The following is an 18,503-nucleotide window of genomic DNA, read 5'->3' as shown; positions in this document are numbered from 1 at the left end:
CAATAAATACATATGTAAAAATGCACGAAAATTCAGTCGTCGCGCTTTTTCTCGCGATTTTACCGAAAGTGTATGGACTTTTAAACACTAACACGGGCGGACGGACAGACATATATTCAAATTTCTTTTTTAACTTAAAGAACACATATAGTCCTACAATATGGTGTACTATTTATAAAAATATTTGAAAAATTAATGTCCTAATTTATAGTTGAAAATGATAAAAAAAAACGCCAATTTTGTAAGCCGCGCGATTTTGTCAAAGGTATATATATACTTGTACAGACAAACACGGACGGATAGACATACATATATTTAATGCATTATGCCCTACAAAATGTTGCATTATTTTAAAATATATATATATTTCAACAAGTAATGTCATAATTGATAGTCGAAAATGATGAAAAACGCCAATTCTGTAAGCCTCGCGCGATTTGTTCAAAAGTATAAATACTTTTACCGACAAACACGGACGGATAGACAGACATATACTTAAGTGCATTAATTTATCTTAATACACAGACAGTCCTACAATATGGTGCATTATTTTTAAAGATATATATATATATATATATTAATTTTTAATGTCATAATTCATATTTGAAAATGATTTAAAAAGCCTATTTTGTAAGCCGAGCGAAATTATGTCAAAAGTATATATACTTGTACAGACTAACTCGAATGAACAGACAGACATGTATTAAAATGGATTACTTTATCTTCAAGTACACATATAGCCCTACAATATGATGTTTATTTATAAAAATAAATTAATCATTAAAGTTATAATTCATACACACTAACACCGACGGACAAAAAGAAATATATATTTTAAATGTGTTTTCTTATATCAAAGCATACATATGGCCCTGCAATATGATGTATCATTTTAAAAATATATTAACAATTAAAGTTATAATTCATAGATGAAAATTATGAAAAACGTCAATTTTCTTAGACGCACTCGATTTTGTCAAATGTATTTGTGCTTGTACCCACTAACACGAACGGACAAACAGAGATACATTTAAAATCTATCTTAAAGTATACATATTTGTGATGTAATATTGGGCATATAATTACATGAAATTCATAGTACCCTAAAACTAGATAGATAATTTAGTGGTTCTTTATTATTTTTATAAAAGGTATAATATACGTCTGATCGTTGTTGGCCATCAACAGCAACGGGGTATCGATCTGTTGCTATCAACGTTCACCTCCGCGGGACGTTGACCCCGTCAGACTGGCGAAGGAAAAAGAGATTTGAAATAATTGTTACAAAGTAATTGGTACAAACATAAATCAAAGTAAAATCAACGTGAAATTAAGGTAAACATATTGCACATAGTCCTAATATTCACAGCCTAGATAGTCCTTTTTCTAATAAGTAAGGCGTTATTGCACAATCCCATATATTTACAGCCTTCATCTCCTGCTGACCCCTTGATACAGGTGGAGGAAAAAGTGATTTGAAATAATTGTTACAAAGTAATTGGTACAAACATAAATCAAAGTAAAATCAACGTGAAATTAAGGTAAACATATTGCACATAGCCCTAATATTCACAGCCTTGATAGTCCTTTTTCTAATATAAGTAAGGCATCATTGCACTGCCCCCTATTTACACATTGTTTCTTATCTCTCACTTTGAACTTGTCGATTGATCATCCTCACACTGTAAAATTAAAAAGTCTGAGATCATGTCGTGCTGACGTTTCATTGCCTTTTTTTTGGATAGTGCCTTTTTTTTCGTTTCTAATTCTATTCAAGAGGTAGCTATTGAAATCGCTGGTGCCCTCTCCGACCACAAAACCCTCGAGCCATATTCTATGTTCGACGCCCTCGGCTATTAGCTGTTCAATCCGTGCGGGAGATATTGCCTCTTTTTTTTTTTTCAACATAGTGGATACCCGATACTTTACAAATGCCCGTTGTACTTCAGTTAGCAAGTCAGCACTAGCTCTCCGGTCCGGCTTATAAAACGGTTTAATGCTCTCTCTGATATTTTCTTCGAGGTCTTCCAAGGTGGTGTTCAATCTAGAAATAAATAAAAAAGTAAAATATGTATATCATCAATAGCCACATTTAGATAACAGAGGTTCCTTTGGGATATCATTGATCTCAACACATTTAGTTTTGAAGATTTTATATCGCTTATGCTGGTGCTAGGGCAGGGTTCATACAGATCTTCAATGCCAAAATTCAAGGACTTTTTAAGCACTATTTAAGCATGTTTTCCCATTTTTCAAGCACATTTGTTGCACATATACCAACACAATTTTCAATCGAAGATGGGTAGTTTATTTGCCATTTTTTGTTGAATACACATTTTCTGACCACAATTTTTAAGGAATTTATAGAAGAAATACAAGAAAGGCTCATCAAATACAGATTAGTTTCAAAAACAACTGCAATTTGCCCACTTACTGTTACCTTGAGTAAACATTTTATTTGATTTTGATACTAAATTGCGATCATTTTTCTTTTTACTTTGTTAATTTTATATCGAAACAATGTATTTTCTGTGTTTCAAATTTTTCAAGCACATTTTCAGCATATTTAAGCACTTTTTAAGCACTTTTCAAGAGAGTAATCAAATTCAAGGACTTTTAAGCACTTTTTTTCATTTTTAAGCACTTTTTAAGAAAGGGACTCAAATTTAAGCACTTTTTAAGACTGTACGAACCATGTAGGGGCGTGGACAGTGTTGCGTTTTTGCAAAACTGCCAATTAACAGACACAATCAAACCAAGTCTGCAATTTTTCACTTGTTTTCCGCGCATTTGAAGGATTCTTTTCATTTAAAATCCATGTATATAGAGAGTTATAAGTGTACAGAAAATTAATGACCCTTTCCTTTTAAATATTCAATGCCCAATAATGCCAAAATTTGAACAAATATCAATTTTAAATCGAGCTTCACCCCAATGCAATACACAAATATTAAGAAACAGCAGTGGAAATGACGAAATTTAGCCTGCCCCGTTAACTAACGACATCGAACATTTAAGGTATGAAAAGTAATTTTCAGTTACCACCTTATCAGAACCTTTACTTCGTCTTTTATCAGAAATTAATTATAAACTACCTTAAATCTTTACCGCCCCGTGGCACGTCAATCCGTAAACCAAGGTTAAGGTTAATCATTGCCAACGTTAAAATACTTTTGATGAATAAGTTCATGTGACCGCAATAGAAAAATGGAAACGAAAAGCTTTACTTACTGGCTTGTAGATGGCGGACACTTGCGCCTTAAACTGAGGGTAGCCTTCTTATTTCGGTCTTCTGGCGTACTAGTAATAGGCCACACAGGACTTGCAGAAATTAGGTTATGGTGAGGATACTGCGATGAGTCATCTTGTTGAGCCGACGCCATCACTGCGGCCAATCCAGCCGTAAAAGCCGTCTGCATCTTTGCAGCACACTGTTTGTGCGACCCCGAGTCAATGTTGCTCCATATCCGTATATTCTCCGCTTTGAGTTGTGAAATTTCTTCTTTCAATTCTCTATTGTCCTTTTCTAGAGCATGCATGTTATCGTTTTGTCTTTCCAATGCCTCTATTCTCGCAACATACTCTTTCTCCCTGTCTCTAAATTCGTTCACCAATGTTCGCATTTTTACCAGCTCGTTCCGTACAAAAGTTTGAAGACCTTCAACCGCTTGGACCACGAATTCGTTATCGTCAACGTTACTTTCCATTTTTTTCTGATTCTGAAATGGAGTGAGAGAAAGGTATTGAATTTTAAAATTAAATAGCGAAACAGTTTATTTTTGTACATTATTAAATGGTTGTCCTGTGTACTTACACGAACATTGATCTGCCAAGAAACATATATGGTCAGGGTTAGGTACTGGGTAAGGTAGGTAAGGTACTAAGTAAAGTGGCCTTGTTAGGGTTACGGTGAATGTAAAGCATACACTATTATAAACATTGTATAAATTATTATAAACTAGTACGTACATAGCACATAGTTAAACAAGTAATGACTACCTTACCCTTCCTATCAACATATTTCTCCTTTTACCTTACTATTAACCTCTTAACTAGGCTACAAAGATGCGTACCCACTTTTCCCACTACCTCACTTAACCCTTTTCACTAACCGTAACCTTACCTGATCCCTAACACAGAAGCTTACCGACCATATGTTGAAGCATATCCTTAGACAAACACCATACCCAAACTACCCACAAGCTAACCAACCTTACCCACTACCTTACTTACCTTACTCAGTATCATAAACACCTTACCCACCACTTTAACTTTAATTTCTTTAAAGTTGAATGAAATAATCCAACACAATATTCCCGCAGAAAATAAATGTCAAAGCAATAGAGATATTGCAACACGATATTTCCATACAAGATTATAATTACGATGGCGTTTCGTGTTAATAAAACACAAATTGCTGCTGGTCTGCTCAGTAGCGTTTAACAAAGGCATATGTGAAGCTTACCTAAAGATAAGGCTGCCGACCTTACCTTGAAGAATATCCTTACACTTAACACTAAACCAAAAACTACCCAGAAGCCTTCTAACGTTACCCACTACCTTACCCACCTTACTTAGTACCTTACTTACATGACCTTGTACCTTACCCACCTTTCCGACTACGTATCCTACCATAATACTCAGTACCTTACTGTTTACCCATTACTCACCCTAACTGAGAAGCTATATCCTTACTCTAAATCCCTAACCAACATTACCCACTAACTTACCAACCTTACCCACTACCTTACCTACCTTACCAAGTACCTTACCCACCTTACCCACTACCTTACCTTCCTTACTCAGTACCTTACCAAGTACCCCAAACACACGTTACAAAATACCTTACATACATTACCCAGAACCTGAATGTTTACCACTCACACACCCTAAACCAGATGATAATTTGAAGCATATCCTAACGTTTAACCCCTTACCAACATTATCCACTACCTTACCAACCTCACCCACTACCTTACCTAGGTAATCTTGTACCTTACCCACGTTGCACACTGCCTAACCTATCTTTCTCAGCACGTTACCCTGTACCATACCCATCTAACACATTACCTTACCTACCTTACCAAGTGCCTTACTGTCTATATCTTACACACCCTAACCCAGAATCTTACTTGAAACATATCCTTACTATTAACCTCTTACCAACATTACCCACTACATTACCACCTTAGTCACTTCCTTACCTACCTTACAAACTATCCTACTTACCTTACCTAGTACCTTACCCACCACCATATCCACCTTACCCAATACCTTACCCAGTACCTTACCAACCTAACATAGTACCTAACCTGTCTTACACACCAGCTTACCTACCATTTTCAGTATGTTCCCTAGTACTATACCCACCTTTAACACTACCTCATCTACAGTACCCAGTAACTTAATGTTTACCCTTTACTCACCGTAACCCAGAAGCTTACAAACATGAAACATATCCTTTCTCTTAATCCCTTACCAACAATACCCACTACCTGACCAACCTTACCCACATCTCAACCTTCCTTATCTAGTCCCTCATCCACCTTACACAATACCTTACCTGCGCTAGTTACTACCTTACCCAGTACCAGTCCGTCGTTACACGCTACCTTACTTACCTTACCCAGAACCTTACTGTTTACCCCATACATACCCTTACAAAGAAGATAATTTGCAGCATATCCTTAATATTAAACCCTTTGCAACATTACCCACCACCTAACCCACCTTAGCCACTACCTTACCTACCTTACCCACAACCTTACTTACCTTACTTAGTACCTCACATACCTTACCAACTACCTTACCCATCTTACCCACTACCTTACCTACCTAACTCAGTTCCTTACCCAGTTATATATCCATCTTACACACTACCGCACCTACCTTACCCAGAACCTTACTGTTTACCCCTTACACACCCTAACCCAGAAAATAACTTGAAGCATATTCTTACTCTTTACCCCTTTTCAGCATTACCCATTACCTTAGCAACCTGACCCTCTACCTTACTTAACAGTAAGGTACTGGGTTAAGTAGGTAAGGTAGTGTGAAAGGTAGGTATAGTACTGGGTATGGTATTGAGTAAGGTTGGTTAGGAAATGAGTATGTTGGGTTAGGTAAGTAAGGTACTAGGTAAGGTAGGTAAGGTATTGGATAAGGTTGGTAAGTTAGTGGGTAATGTTTGTAAGGGATTAAGAGTAAGGATATGCTTCAAATGAGCTTCTGGGTTAGGGTGAATATAGGGTAAACAGTAAGGTACTGGGTAAGGTAGGGAAGGTAGTGTGTAAGGTAGATTTGGTATTGGGTGACAAGTAAGGTAAGGAAGTGAGTAATGTGGGTAAGGTACTAGGTAAGGTAGATAAGGTAGTGGTTAATGTGGCTTAATTAGTGGGAAATGATGGTTAGGGGTAAAGAGTACCAGTTTACGTGCTAAGAAAGGTAGGTCAGGTAGTTTGTAAGGTGGGTAAGGTACTAGGTAAGGTAGGTAAGGTAGTGGCTAAAAGGGTAAGATTGTGGGTAATGTATTAAAGGGGTTAAGAGTGAGAATATGCTTCAAGTTAGCTTCTGGGTTAAGGGGGTGTAAGGGGTAAACAGTACGGTTCTGGGTAAGGTAGGTAAGCTAGTGTGTGAGATGGATATTTTACTGGGTAAGGAACGGAATATGGTATATAATTTATTGGGTAAGGTGGGTAAATTAGTTGGTAAGGTAGGTAAGGTAGTGGGTTATGTTAGTAAGGGGTTAATGATAAGGATATGCTTTACATTATCTTCTAGGCTAGGGTGTAAAAGGGGTTTACAGTAAGATACTTGGTAACGCAGGTGCGTTAGTGTGTTAGGTGGGTAGTACGAGGGAAAATACTGAGAATGGTAGGTAAGTTAGTGTGGAAGACGGGTTAAGTACTATATAAGGTAGGTAAGGTTATGCATTAGGTGGGTGAGGTAGTGGGTAAGGTTGTAAAGATAGTGGGTAAAGTGGGTAAGGTAGTGGGTAAGGTGGGTAAGGTAGTTGGTAATGTTGGTAAGGAGTTAATAGTAAGGATATCTTTCAAGTTAGCTTCTTGGTTAGGGTGTGTAAGGGGTAAACAGTAAGAATACTTGGTTAGGTAGTTGCGGTAGAGTGTTAGGTGGGTATAGTACGAGGGAAAATACTGAGAATGGTAGGTAAGTTAGTGTGGAAGACGGGTTAAGTACTATATAAGGTAGGTAAGGTTATGCATTAGGTGGGTAAGGTAGTGGGTAAGGTGGTAAAGATAGTGGGTAAGGTGGGTATGGTAGTGGGTAAGGTGGGTAAGGTAGTGGGTAATGTTGGTAAGGATTTAATAGTAAGGATATCTTTCAAGTTAGCTTCTTGGTTAGGGTGTGTAAGGGGTAAACAGTAAGGTACTTGGTTAGGTAGTTGCGGTAGTGTGTAAGGTGGGTTTAGAACGAGGGAACATTCTGACAAAGGTAGGTAAGTTAGTGTGTAAGACAAGTTTACTATGTACTATGCAAGGTAGGTAAGGTTATGCATTAGGTGGGTAAGGTGGTGGGTAAGGTGGTAAAGATAGTGGGTAAGGTGGGTAAGGTAGTGGGTAATGTGGGTAAGGTAGTGGGTAATGTTGGTAAGGAGTTAATAGTAAGGACATCTTTCAAGTTAGCTTCTTGGTTAGGGTGTGTAAGGGGTTTACAGTAAGGTACTTGGTAAGGCAGGTGCGTTAGTGTGTTAGGTGGGTAGTACGAGGGAAAATACTGAGAATGGTAGGTAAGTTAGTGTGGAAGACGGGTTAAGTACTATATAAGGTAGGTAAGGTTATGCATTAGGTGGGTAAGGTAGTGGGTAAGGTGGTAAAGATAGTGGGTAAGGTGGGTAAGGTAGTGGTAAAGGTGGGTAAGGTAGTGGGTAATGTTGGTAAGGAGTTAATAGTAAGGATATCTTTCAAGTTAGCTTCTTGGTTAGGGTGTGTAATGGGTAAATAGTAAGGTACTTGGTAAGATAGTTGCGGTAGTGTGTAAGGTGGGTATAGAACGAGGGAACATACTGACAAAGGTAGGTAAGTTAGTGTGTAAGACAAGTTTACTATGTACTATGCAAGGTAGGTAAGGTTATGCATTAGGTGGGTAAGGTAGTGGGTAAGGTGGTAAAGATAGTGGGTAAGGTGGGTAAGGTAGTGGGTAAGGTGGGTAAGGTAGTGGGTAATGTTGGTAAGGAGTTAATAGTAAGGATATCTTTCAAGTTAGCTTCTTGGTTAGGGTGTGTAAGGGGTAAACAGTAAGGTACTTGGTTAGGTAGTTGCGGTAGTGTGTAAGGTGGGTTTAGAACAAGGGAACATACTGACAAAGGTAGGTAAGTTAGTGTGTAAGACAAGTTTACTATGTACTATGCAAGGTAGGTAAGGTTATGCCTAAGGTGGGTAAGAAGTGGGTAATGTTGGTAAGGGGTTAATAGTAACGATATATTTCAAGTAAGCATTTGGGTTAAGGTGTGTAATGGGTAAACAGTAAGGTACTGCGTAAGGTGGGTATGGTAATGTGTAATGTGGGTATGGTACTGGGTAATTTGCTGAGAAAGTTAGCAAAGTTAGGTAGTGTATAACGTGGATAAGGTACTAGGTAAGGTAGTGAGTGAGGTGGGTAAGGTAGTGGGAAATATCAGTATTGGGTTAATAGTAAGGAAATGCTTCGTGTTATCTTCTGGGATAGGGTGGTAAATGGTAAGGTTCTGGGTAATGAAGGGTAGGTATTGTGTAACGTGTGTATGGTACTGGGTAAGGAACTGTGTAAGGTAGGTATGGTAATGTGTAATGTGGGTATGGTACTGGGTAACTGGCTGAGAAAGGTAAGTAAGGTAGTTGGTAAGGTAGATAAGGTAGTATTAAACGTGTGTTTAGTAGTGAATAATGTTGGTAAGGGATTAAGAGTAAGGATACGCCTTAAGTAAGCTTCTTGGTTAGGGTGAGTAAAGGGTAAACAGTAAGGTTCTGAGAAGCTAACCAACTTTAAAAACTACCTTAACCACCTTAATCACTACATAACGCACGTTACCTTACCTACCTTACTCAGTACGTAACCGAGTACCATGCCCTCCGTACACACTACTTTACCTACCTTAGCCAGTACCTTACTGTTTACCCCTTACGCATTCTAACCAGAAGCTCACCGACCTAACTTCGAAGCATATCCTTTCAATTAACCCTTAACCAAGATGCAAAGTAGTTTACCAACGTTACATACTATCTAACGCACGACCCCGAGGAGGACCGACAGCTTTTATTGTAAGAATTTGGGCCCAACCCATTTGCTTTCCTGTTTAGAATACATATGAAATTTGTATCTGTATTGTATATACATGTAAATAGCAATGACATATGATTAAAGTAAGATAATAAATTATTGAAGTAATTACCTTTAAATTTGAATGAAATAATCCAACACAATATTCCCACAGAAAATAAATGCCAAAGCAATATAGATATTGCAACACAATATTCCCATACAAGATTGTTGTCCAAGTGAATGAAATATTCCAACACAGAATTGTTAACACAAAATAATTATTGATATATGATTATTATATTGGTCTTTCTTGTTAAACAAATTGCTGCTTATCTGCTCAGTAGCGTTTTCCGAAGGCATATGTGAAGCGCCGTCTATGAGAGACAGAATGAATGGCAGGTACTTAAAAAACCCGCGAAATTTATTTTTAGTAACAAAGCTTACTACAGGAAACCTTCAAAGCTTGCCTATCCATTGGGCTGCCGACCTTACCTCGAAGCATATCGCTACACTTAACCATTAACCAAAACTACCAAGAAGCTTTCCAACGATACCCACTACCTTATCCACCTTACTAAGTATTTTACTTCCCTTACCAAGTACCTTACCCACCAACCTTCTATCTAACCCACCTTACCAACTACCTTACCTACCTTACTCAGCACAATACCCAGAACCATTTCCACCTTACACACTACCTTACCTACCTTACCAACGTCATTACTGTTTACCCCTTACACTCACCCAGAATATAGCTTGAATCATGTCCTTACTATTAAAGTCTTACCAACATTACCCACTACCTTACCTACCTTACCCACTACCTTATTTACCTTATATACGAGGGATGATCAAAAATAAACCGGACTGTGACTGTCAATTGAAGAATTTTCAACCTATCATTTATTGTTATATATCACACTTAATCGGAAAACAATACCTGTAAACTGATGCTTTATCTAATCTGATAACGCAAAAAACTTGTCCGTAACAGCGAATTCAAAAACCATGGTAACGCACACCCAGCGCAGTGCGTAAATTCGCCTTGAAATCAGGCGCTTTAAGCTGCGTATATTTAGAAATATGACACATTTAGATTTCAAAATACGCCAAAACGTCATGAGCCATATCTTTGACGTTGTCAGTAAAAATGACTTCATTTAAATCATATTTATATTCGCAATCACAATTCAAACGTCACATGTTAATGAAAAACTCCCGTTAAAACTATGTCGTCGGAATGTCTCGAAAATCGATCAATAAGAAAAATTTGTCAGAAGTAAGACGAGAAACTGTTTAAAACGTAGAAAAAGATTATGGCTATCAAGGGAAAAGTTCCAGAAAGCCACAGCATATTTTTTGATTAGCATAAAAGATTAAGGATGTGTAATAAAGAAATAGAAAACAAGTAAGGGAGAGACAGAAAAAAGAAATTTTCAAGGACGTTGGTGACGTCAATCGCCAAGACGTTGAAAAATGACAGTCGATTGACTGCGGACATTGTCAACGATGTTCGACTGTAGCTACGGGACGGTGCAGTCAACTCTAAGGATTTTAAAATGATAATAGTTAATGCATTAATTACATATATTGTATTCTTGGTTTACAATTGTTTCAATTATTTTCTTATTTTACGCAGTAGTTTTTGGAGAAATTGTGTCAACAATTAGAAAGTCACTGTTCAAAATCGGCTACGCTTTTTATTCATTTTAAAATAATGACAATTTTGTTCATAGTTGTATTATTCTTTTATTTTTTATTTTGTATGATACATTATCATTCAGCAACATTATTTTACATTATTTGTAATACATAATATAGTTTAGTGCATGTGCAGTTTTTCCAACAATAAAGTTACAAAAGGAAAGAACGGAAATTTGTGTCATTACATTGCGTCATTTTATCATCATCCATTCTTTTACAATACAATATGATACCCACTTGTACAGAAATATTTATAGGCAGTAGATCCGCCGCATTAATAACATGACTGTACCACTTATTGGCCTACTCCGTGAATGAGTAAAAACTGTTCCGTTAAGGAAAATACGCTTGTGACGTCGTTAACGTCAATTTCAAAGTTATACCGTGCGCCGCATTGCTTTACATGTACATGCCAATAACAGCATAACTTTTTTATTTGTTTATATTTCTTGTTGGTATTTTTGTATCATTTAGGGGATAGATTCCGATTTATGTTCCGTGTATTTTTATGTAAATTCATTTAATAGGTTAAGAATCATTTACAAAGTCCGGTTAATTTTTGATCATCCCTCGTAGTATGTAATCAACCTTACACACTACCTTGCCTACATTACCTAGTACCTAACCAAACTTACACACTAACTTATCTACCTTTCTCAGTGTGTTCCCAAGTACTTCACCACCATTACACACTACCATGCCTACCTTACAATGTAACTTACTGTTTTTCCTTACTTACCCAAACCAAGAAGCTTAAATAAAGCATATCCTTACACTTAACACCTTACAAACATTACCCAAAGCCTTACCCACTTCCTTACCTACCTGACCAACTACCTTACTTACCTTACCTAGTACCTTACCCACCTTACACACTACCTAACCTACCTAAGTACCTTATCTAGTACCATACCAACATTACACAAATACTTACCTACCTTACCCAGAACCTTACTGTCTACCCCTTACACATGCTAACCCAGAAGATAATTTGAAGCATATCCTTGCTATGAACACCTTACAAGCATTACCCACCACCATATCCACCTAACCTACTACCTTATCTACCCTACCCATAACCTTACTTACCTTACATGGTACCTTACCCACTTTACCCACTACCTTACCTACCATGCACAAAACCTTACCCAGTACCATACCCACGTTAAACACCACCTTACCTACCTTACCGAGAACCTTACACAGTACCATACCACCCCCATTAAACAGAAGATAACTTGAAGCATATCCATACCATTAACCTTTTACCAACATAACCCACTACCTTACCAACCTTTCCAACTACCTTACCCACCTTACCCACAACATTACTTACCTTACCTAGTACCTTTCCAACTACCTTATCAACCTTACTCAGTACATTACCCAGTAGCATATCAACCTTAAGCACTACCTTACCTACCTTACATAGTACCTTACTGTATACTCCTTACTGACCTTAACCCAGAAGCTTTCTTGAAGCATATCCTTACTGTTAACCCCTTACCAAAATTATTCACTACTTTTCCCACATTAACCACTACCCACCTTACCCACTACCTTACTTACCTTACCTAGTACCTTACTCACTACCTTACCTACCTTATCAGTACATTACTTAACACCATACCAACCTTACATACTTCCTTTCCTACCTTATCCTGTACCTTACTGTTTACCCCTTACACAACCTAACCCAGAAGCTAACTTGAAGCACATCCTTACTCTTAACCTTTAACCAACATTACCAACTACCTTACCCACCTTAAGCACTACCCAACCTACCTTATCTTCTACCTTACACATGTTACTCACTACCTTACATTCTTTACTTAGTATGTTACCAAGTACAATACCCACCTTACACACTACCTTATCTACCTTAATGTTTACCCCTTACACATCCTATCACAGAACCTTCCCTGAATCATAATCCTACTCTTAACCCCTTACCAACATTACAAACTACATTACCAACCTTACCCACTACCTTACCTACCTTATCTAGTACCGTTACCACCTTACCCACTACCTTGCCTACCTTAAACCGTACCTTACCCAGTACCATACAAACCTTTAAAACTACCTTAAGTAACTCACCTAGTACCTAACTGTTTACCCCTTACTCATGCTTACCAAGAAGCTTATTTGAGAGATATCCTTTCCCTTTACCCCTAACCAACATTACCTAATACCTTACCTACCTTACCAAGCACCTTACCCACCTTACCCACTACGTTACCAACCTTACTCAGTACGTTAACAAGTACCATATCTGCCTAACAAACTACCTTAGCTACCACCTTACTGTTTATCTCTTACTCACCCCAACCAAGAAGCTTACTTGAAGCATATCCTTACACTTTACCCTTTACAACATTACCAACTACCTTACCAACCTTACACACTATATTACCTTCCTTACTCAATACGTTACCCAGCACCATATTAACCTTACACACTACTGTTCCTACCTTACCTAGTACCTAACTGTTTACCCTTTACTCACCCTAACCCAGAAGCTCACTTGAAGCATATCCTTACTCTTAACCCCTTACAAACATTACCGAATAACATACCAACCTTACCCATTACCTTACCTACCTTACTAAGCACCTTAAGCATTACGTTACCTACATTTCTTAGTACGTTACCAAGTGCTAAACACACCTTAAACACTACCTTACATACCATTCTAACTACCTTACTCTTTACCCCTTACTCATCCTAACCAAAAAAGTAACTTGAAGCATATCCCTTCTCTTATCCCCTAACGAACATTACCCACTACCTTACCCATCTTACTCACTAACTGAACTACCTTACCTAGTACCTTACCCACTAACTTACCAACGCTGCGTTACCCAGTACCATATCAGCCTTTCACACTACCTTACCTAGTACCTTACTGTTTACCCCTTACTCACCTTAACCCAGAAGCTTACTCGAAGTATATCCTTTCTCTTAACTCCTTACAAACATTACCTACTTTCTTACCTACCTTTCCCACTACCTTACAATGCATACTAAAGAAAGTTATGATATAATAATAGATACTGGAGAAAATGATAATATATGAATACACACTGTAGAGGCAGAGGATATCATAGTGCATACTGGTGAGAATAATGATATCATAACACATATTAGAATGAATGTTGATATAATAATGAAGAGAATGATCATATAATAGTATACACCAGAGAAAATGATAATATGATAATATAATATGATACACACACTGGAAAGAGAAGATACATGATAAGTCACACTGGAGAGACTTCTTATATGATAATATATACTGGAGAGAAAGTTGATATAATAATACACACTTGAGAAGATGATGATCTAATAATAAAAACTGGAGAAAAAGATGATATAACAATGCACTGGAGAGAAAGACGAAATATATGTTATTTTGGTTATCTCTTCAGGGGGTATCAATATATACAAATATTCTCTTCAGGTTCGATCATATGTAGTTTATTGACAAATGTTTACGTTATTTATAACAGTTCATCATATTCACAAAGTATACCGGTACATCTTGTAAACCATCCGTGTACAGTACTACATTGTACATTTACGTAATCATGTAAGCATGTGAGCAAAGTAGGCACTGAAATAATAAATAGTAACAATCCTAACCAAATGATGGAGATTCTTATAAGTCATATAAAGAGTTATCTCTCTTTTATATCATTCATAATAAATATACATTTTACCTTGAGGAGGTGAAATACCCAAACAAACTCATGGTTCGAACCCACAACTATTTATACATCTCCAATTATATCAGTAACAGAGTTCATAGCTATGTTCATAGTTCTTAATCATAGCAAGCCATTACTCAATGATACAGTCGTCCCTGTATATTTATTAATTGGTCCCTGTGCTTACATTTATTTATCACAATGCAAAAGTTATTTGAATTCAATAACTTATCAAAGTATCTAATATATCTAAAACATTACTTTCATAGATAATAAAATATCAACTTACAGATCTGTAGGATCTTTAGCCCTTTTACACAAATAAGATACTCATCATCATCCACACAAATGAATCTCACCGAGTGCTGCTGTGAAGAACAATGCATCAATTATTATATACATGTAAATAAGTCGAGATAAGTAAAAGATAGAATAATCAGGACAAAAAAAATGAAAGTAATAGCCATCTTGGATTTATCTTAGAAATGATTACTGCCAGTTTTCAATCACAACCACTTTTCAATCATCCCTAGAATTTTTTTATTTTTGACCTTATTTGTCATGTCACCAAATTGTAAGCACATCTTGTATTCACCTTGACTAAATTTATCAGCAGCAATGTCAATTATGGCGATAAAAAAGAAAATGCTAGCATTTTAGTTCAAAATATGTAAAATGTGTGTTTTCCACTAATCCTTTATTTACCCAGTTACAAATCGCAATAGTTTTCTAAAAATAATTGATTTACAGACTCAGTTTTTAGTCAGTCTGCAGAAATGGATATTAAGTTGGACAACTGTTTCAATATCATAAAGTCATAATGTATACTGCACTTCAAAAGCTGTAATTTTAATATGTACATATTTTACCATTCAGTTCTTAATTGGAAGGTAATACATCAGTAAAGTAACAGTCACTTAACCAAGGAAAAACATTGTCTGTGATAATTTTTCAGTAAGCAGTCACTAGAATGGGGTCATATAGACCCTAAGATCCTAAAAATTTCACAAGAACATGCTTTTTCTGTTATGCAAATTGAAATGTACATCCATACCCCAATTGTGACAGCTTTACCACTGCAAATAGATATCTAGATTGAAAAATGGCATTATAATTATAATAAGGTTAAAATTGTTTATTACCATTTATCTGAAGTTGAGTTTGTCAAAATTTCTCCAAAATACAGAACTAATTATATTTTAACATTGTATGACAATTTTTATGTGATACAGTTTATATTTTGTTAACTGATTGAAAAGGAAGTGGCTAGCCGTACGGGCCCGTACGGCTAGCCAAACGTTCTAGCCGTACGTGAGTCACGTACGACTAGCCTGGACACACTGTAGCCGTACGGCACTTTTCAAAATTATATGGAAGTCGAAAATGCATATGTTATTTTGTGTCTTTAAACGACGATTTTAATCAAATCTCCGCATTTGTCCTAGTGTGTTCACTTTAATAAAGATGCTCCGCAATTTTGCAAAAAAAAAAAAAAAAAAAAATGAATACGAGTAAGCGTTGTATAATCTATCTTAATTTTCATGCTTATGATTTGTATGAAAGATGAATTGTTAAATCTGTAAATTAAGCACATGGGTCGAATAAATAATGATCGGAGGGGAATAAATAAATAAAAAGAATATTAAAAAAAACGGTGAAAAGGAAATAATAATTTAATAATGCAAACTTTCCTTAATGATGGACGATGGACAAACTTCTATACCGTCCGTAATTGACGCTATTTTTAGAGCCCAACAACAATTATTTTCGGTGTTTTTTTGTTTTTTTGTTTTTGTTTTTTTTCAATTTAAAAATTAAACTTAATGTAACAAAAAAGGATTATTATCAAAATTTTGTAAACTATTTCAATTGATGTTATTTAACTGCAACCATGGCAAACGCTATTTTTTCTCGACATCTTGAGATTACAATTAAAGTACGTACATTCTTTACTGAAGCCAACACGTCGATTAATCTCTAAAAAGTAAACATTCTTGACTAAAATCCTCGCTTAAAGTCATAATTAACATATGTACTTTCGCCTTCCATATATTTTTGAAAAGTGCCGTACGGCTAGCCAATACAGTGTGTCCTGGCTAGTCGTACGTGACTCACGTACGGCTAGAACTTTTGGCTAGCCGTACGGGCCCGTACGGCTAGCCACTTCCGATTGAAAAGTGGTTGTGAAATTTTGAAGAACTGGAAAATGGGTCAGTAATGATTTGTCCTCGATTCATAGTAATAATTCAAGTAAAATTTTAAAAAGTTGGTTCATTTATTAGCTGAAATGATAATATTCGCAGAATTGAAAGAGATTTTTTTATATATAATTTCACTGTCAGTTACTGGTATCGAACTTCGAAGCAGTATCCGTCGGCTAGTAGTATCCGACAATACGGTTATTTTCGTTTACTGAAACTCTTTAAAATTGAAGGTGAGTTTTTTTCAGAACAATATTATTCAAGGAAACGTTCGACAGAATTTCTTCAGTCTAAAATAAACATTTAACATAATCGTTCTCACCTTTATATTTTACAAGCAGGTGTGTTTACATTTTTCGCATGAGGGATTTCACGTGCTACTGTTGCGCATGCGCAAAGGATAACTCCATTAGGCACAAATTAAGACCACAGGCAATCGGTGCGTGGCTAGGATAGTATACATGTACATGACCACGCCCACTTATTTTTTCATAATTTTTTTTTTCTTATTAATAAAATATTTTTTTATTCAAAATGTTTTTAAAATATCTTATTTTCAATAAATCAACAAAGAAAATTTGTTTTTAAAAAAATTCATCCATATATACTATTAATATAGTAAAGGTAGAAAGGTTCGGCAGCGGACCTACCACCAGGCCTTATGTTACCTCCCAGATCATTGTTAATTGTCAACCAATTTTCACCAAATAAAGTGCAATCTACGCAGAAATGATTTCTCTTTCGAAAAATGTACAATATTGGAACAGTTGGTACGACAAAAGATGGAATTTTAAAGCAAAAATGCACTTTTTGTCTAGGTCGGCCATCGCTTGACCGAGCCGAAAGTAGACGATTTTGAACATAAATCGATCTTTTTCTTAATTACAAACTAATGTCAGTGCATGCAAACAGTTGAAATAGAAAAGGCAGCTATAATACTATCGCTTACCGGTCCAAAGTAAATCCAAAACGTCTGCAGGTACGCACTTTCAGTAGTTATTTGCACTAACTTTTTAAATTTCCGGACATTGTACATGTATACAAATTCTGATCCGGATATTCAAGGTACGCATGCTCGGTTCCCGCTGGTACCCAGCTTCGCTCAATTTTTATTATGCGAAAAGCGGTACGCATCAGGTACATCCGGGTCAGCATTTGTATACATGTAATGTCAGGGAATTTAAGAAGTTAGTGCAAATAACTACCGAAAGTGCGTACCTACATACATGTCGTACCAACTGTTCTAATCATTTTTAATAGCTAACGTTCAACATATGACATAAAGCTACAGACTGAACTATTTGATAGTACATCTTTCTTTATAATTCTAAAAAATAATCGCATCTGGTCCCTACGAAATGGAATTTTTGAGCTCGAATTGAGTTTTCGCTTACGGAATGGACATTTGTTTTGCAAGTTATGGTGTAACTGTTGTGAGTAGTATCATTTCTATTAACTTACGTTAAACATATTATATAAAACTGTAAACTGTTCTATGTGGCATTACAATTTCTCCGTTTTTTATTATTTTTTAAGTAAATGGCCTTTACGAAATGGAATTTTGTCCCGCGCACAAATAGAGTTATCAAGCTACGAAATAGACACCTTTTTTTAATTTTGGACTTAA

The 18,503-nt window shown here is 36.2% G+C and overlaps 1 protein-coding gene across 5 annotated transcripts; it reads right to left on the bottom strand.

Annotated features, from left to right (window-relative positions):
• Nucleotides 1-559: 559 nt before the first annotated feature.
• Nucleotides 560-18,084, bottom strand: LOC132734509 (uncharacterized). Of its 5 annotated transcripts, none has more exons than XM_060721264.1 (5): nucleotides 17,826-18,084; nucleotides 14,965-15,043; nucleotides 14,501-14,581; nucleotides 3,232-3,719; nucleotides 560-2,044 (listed from the first exon to the last, which is right to left on the bottom strand). In XM_060721264.1, the coding sequence occupies exons 3-5, from the start codon at nucleotides 14,543-14,545 to the stop codon at nucleotides 1,678-1,680; spliced, it is 900 nt and encodes a 299-aa protein (XP_060577247.1). In that variant the 5' UTR covers nucleotides 14,546-14,581; nucleotides 14,965-15,043; nucleotides 17,826-18,084; the 3' UTR covers nucleotides 560-1,677. The 5 variants fall into 5 exon arrangements, with proteins under 5 accessions (XP_060577247.1, XP_060577249.1, XP_060577250.1 ...); XM_060721266.1 differs by lacking the exon at nucleotides 17,826-18,084 and adding an exon at nucleotides 17,199-17,277; XM_060721267.1 differs by lacking the exon at nucleotides 14,501-14,581.
• Between the last annotated feature and the right edge of the window lie 419 nt (nucleotides 18,085-18,503).

Source organism: Ruditapes philippinarum, unplaced genomic scaffold (assembly GCF_026571515.1).
Source record: "Ruditapes philippinarum isolate M1 unplaced genomic scaffold, ASM2657151v2 ctg2025_1_1_1_1, whole genome shotgun sequence".
Lineage (NCBI taxonomy): Eukaryota > Metazoa > Mollusca > Bivalvia > Venerida > Veneridae > Ruditapes > Ruditapes philippinarum.
The sequence above is the reverse complement of the archived record's forward strand: the minus strand, read 5'-3'. Positions and strand labels throughout refer to the sequence as shown.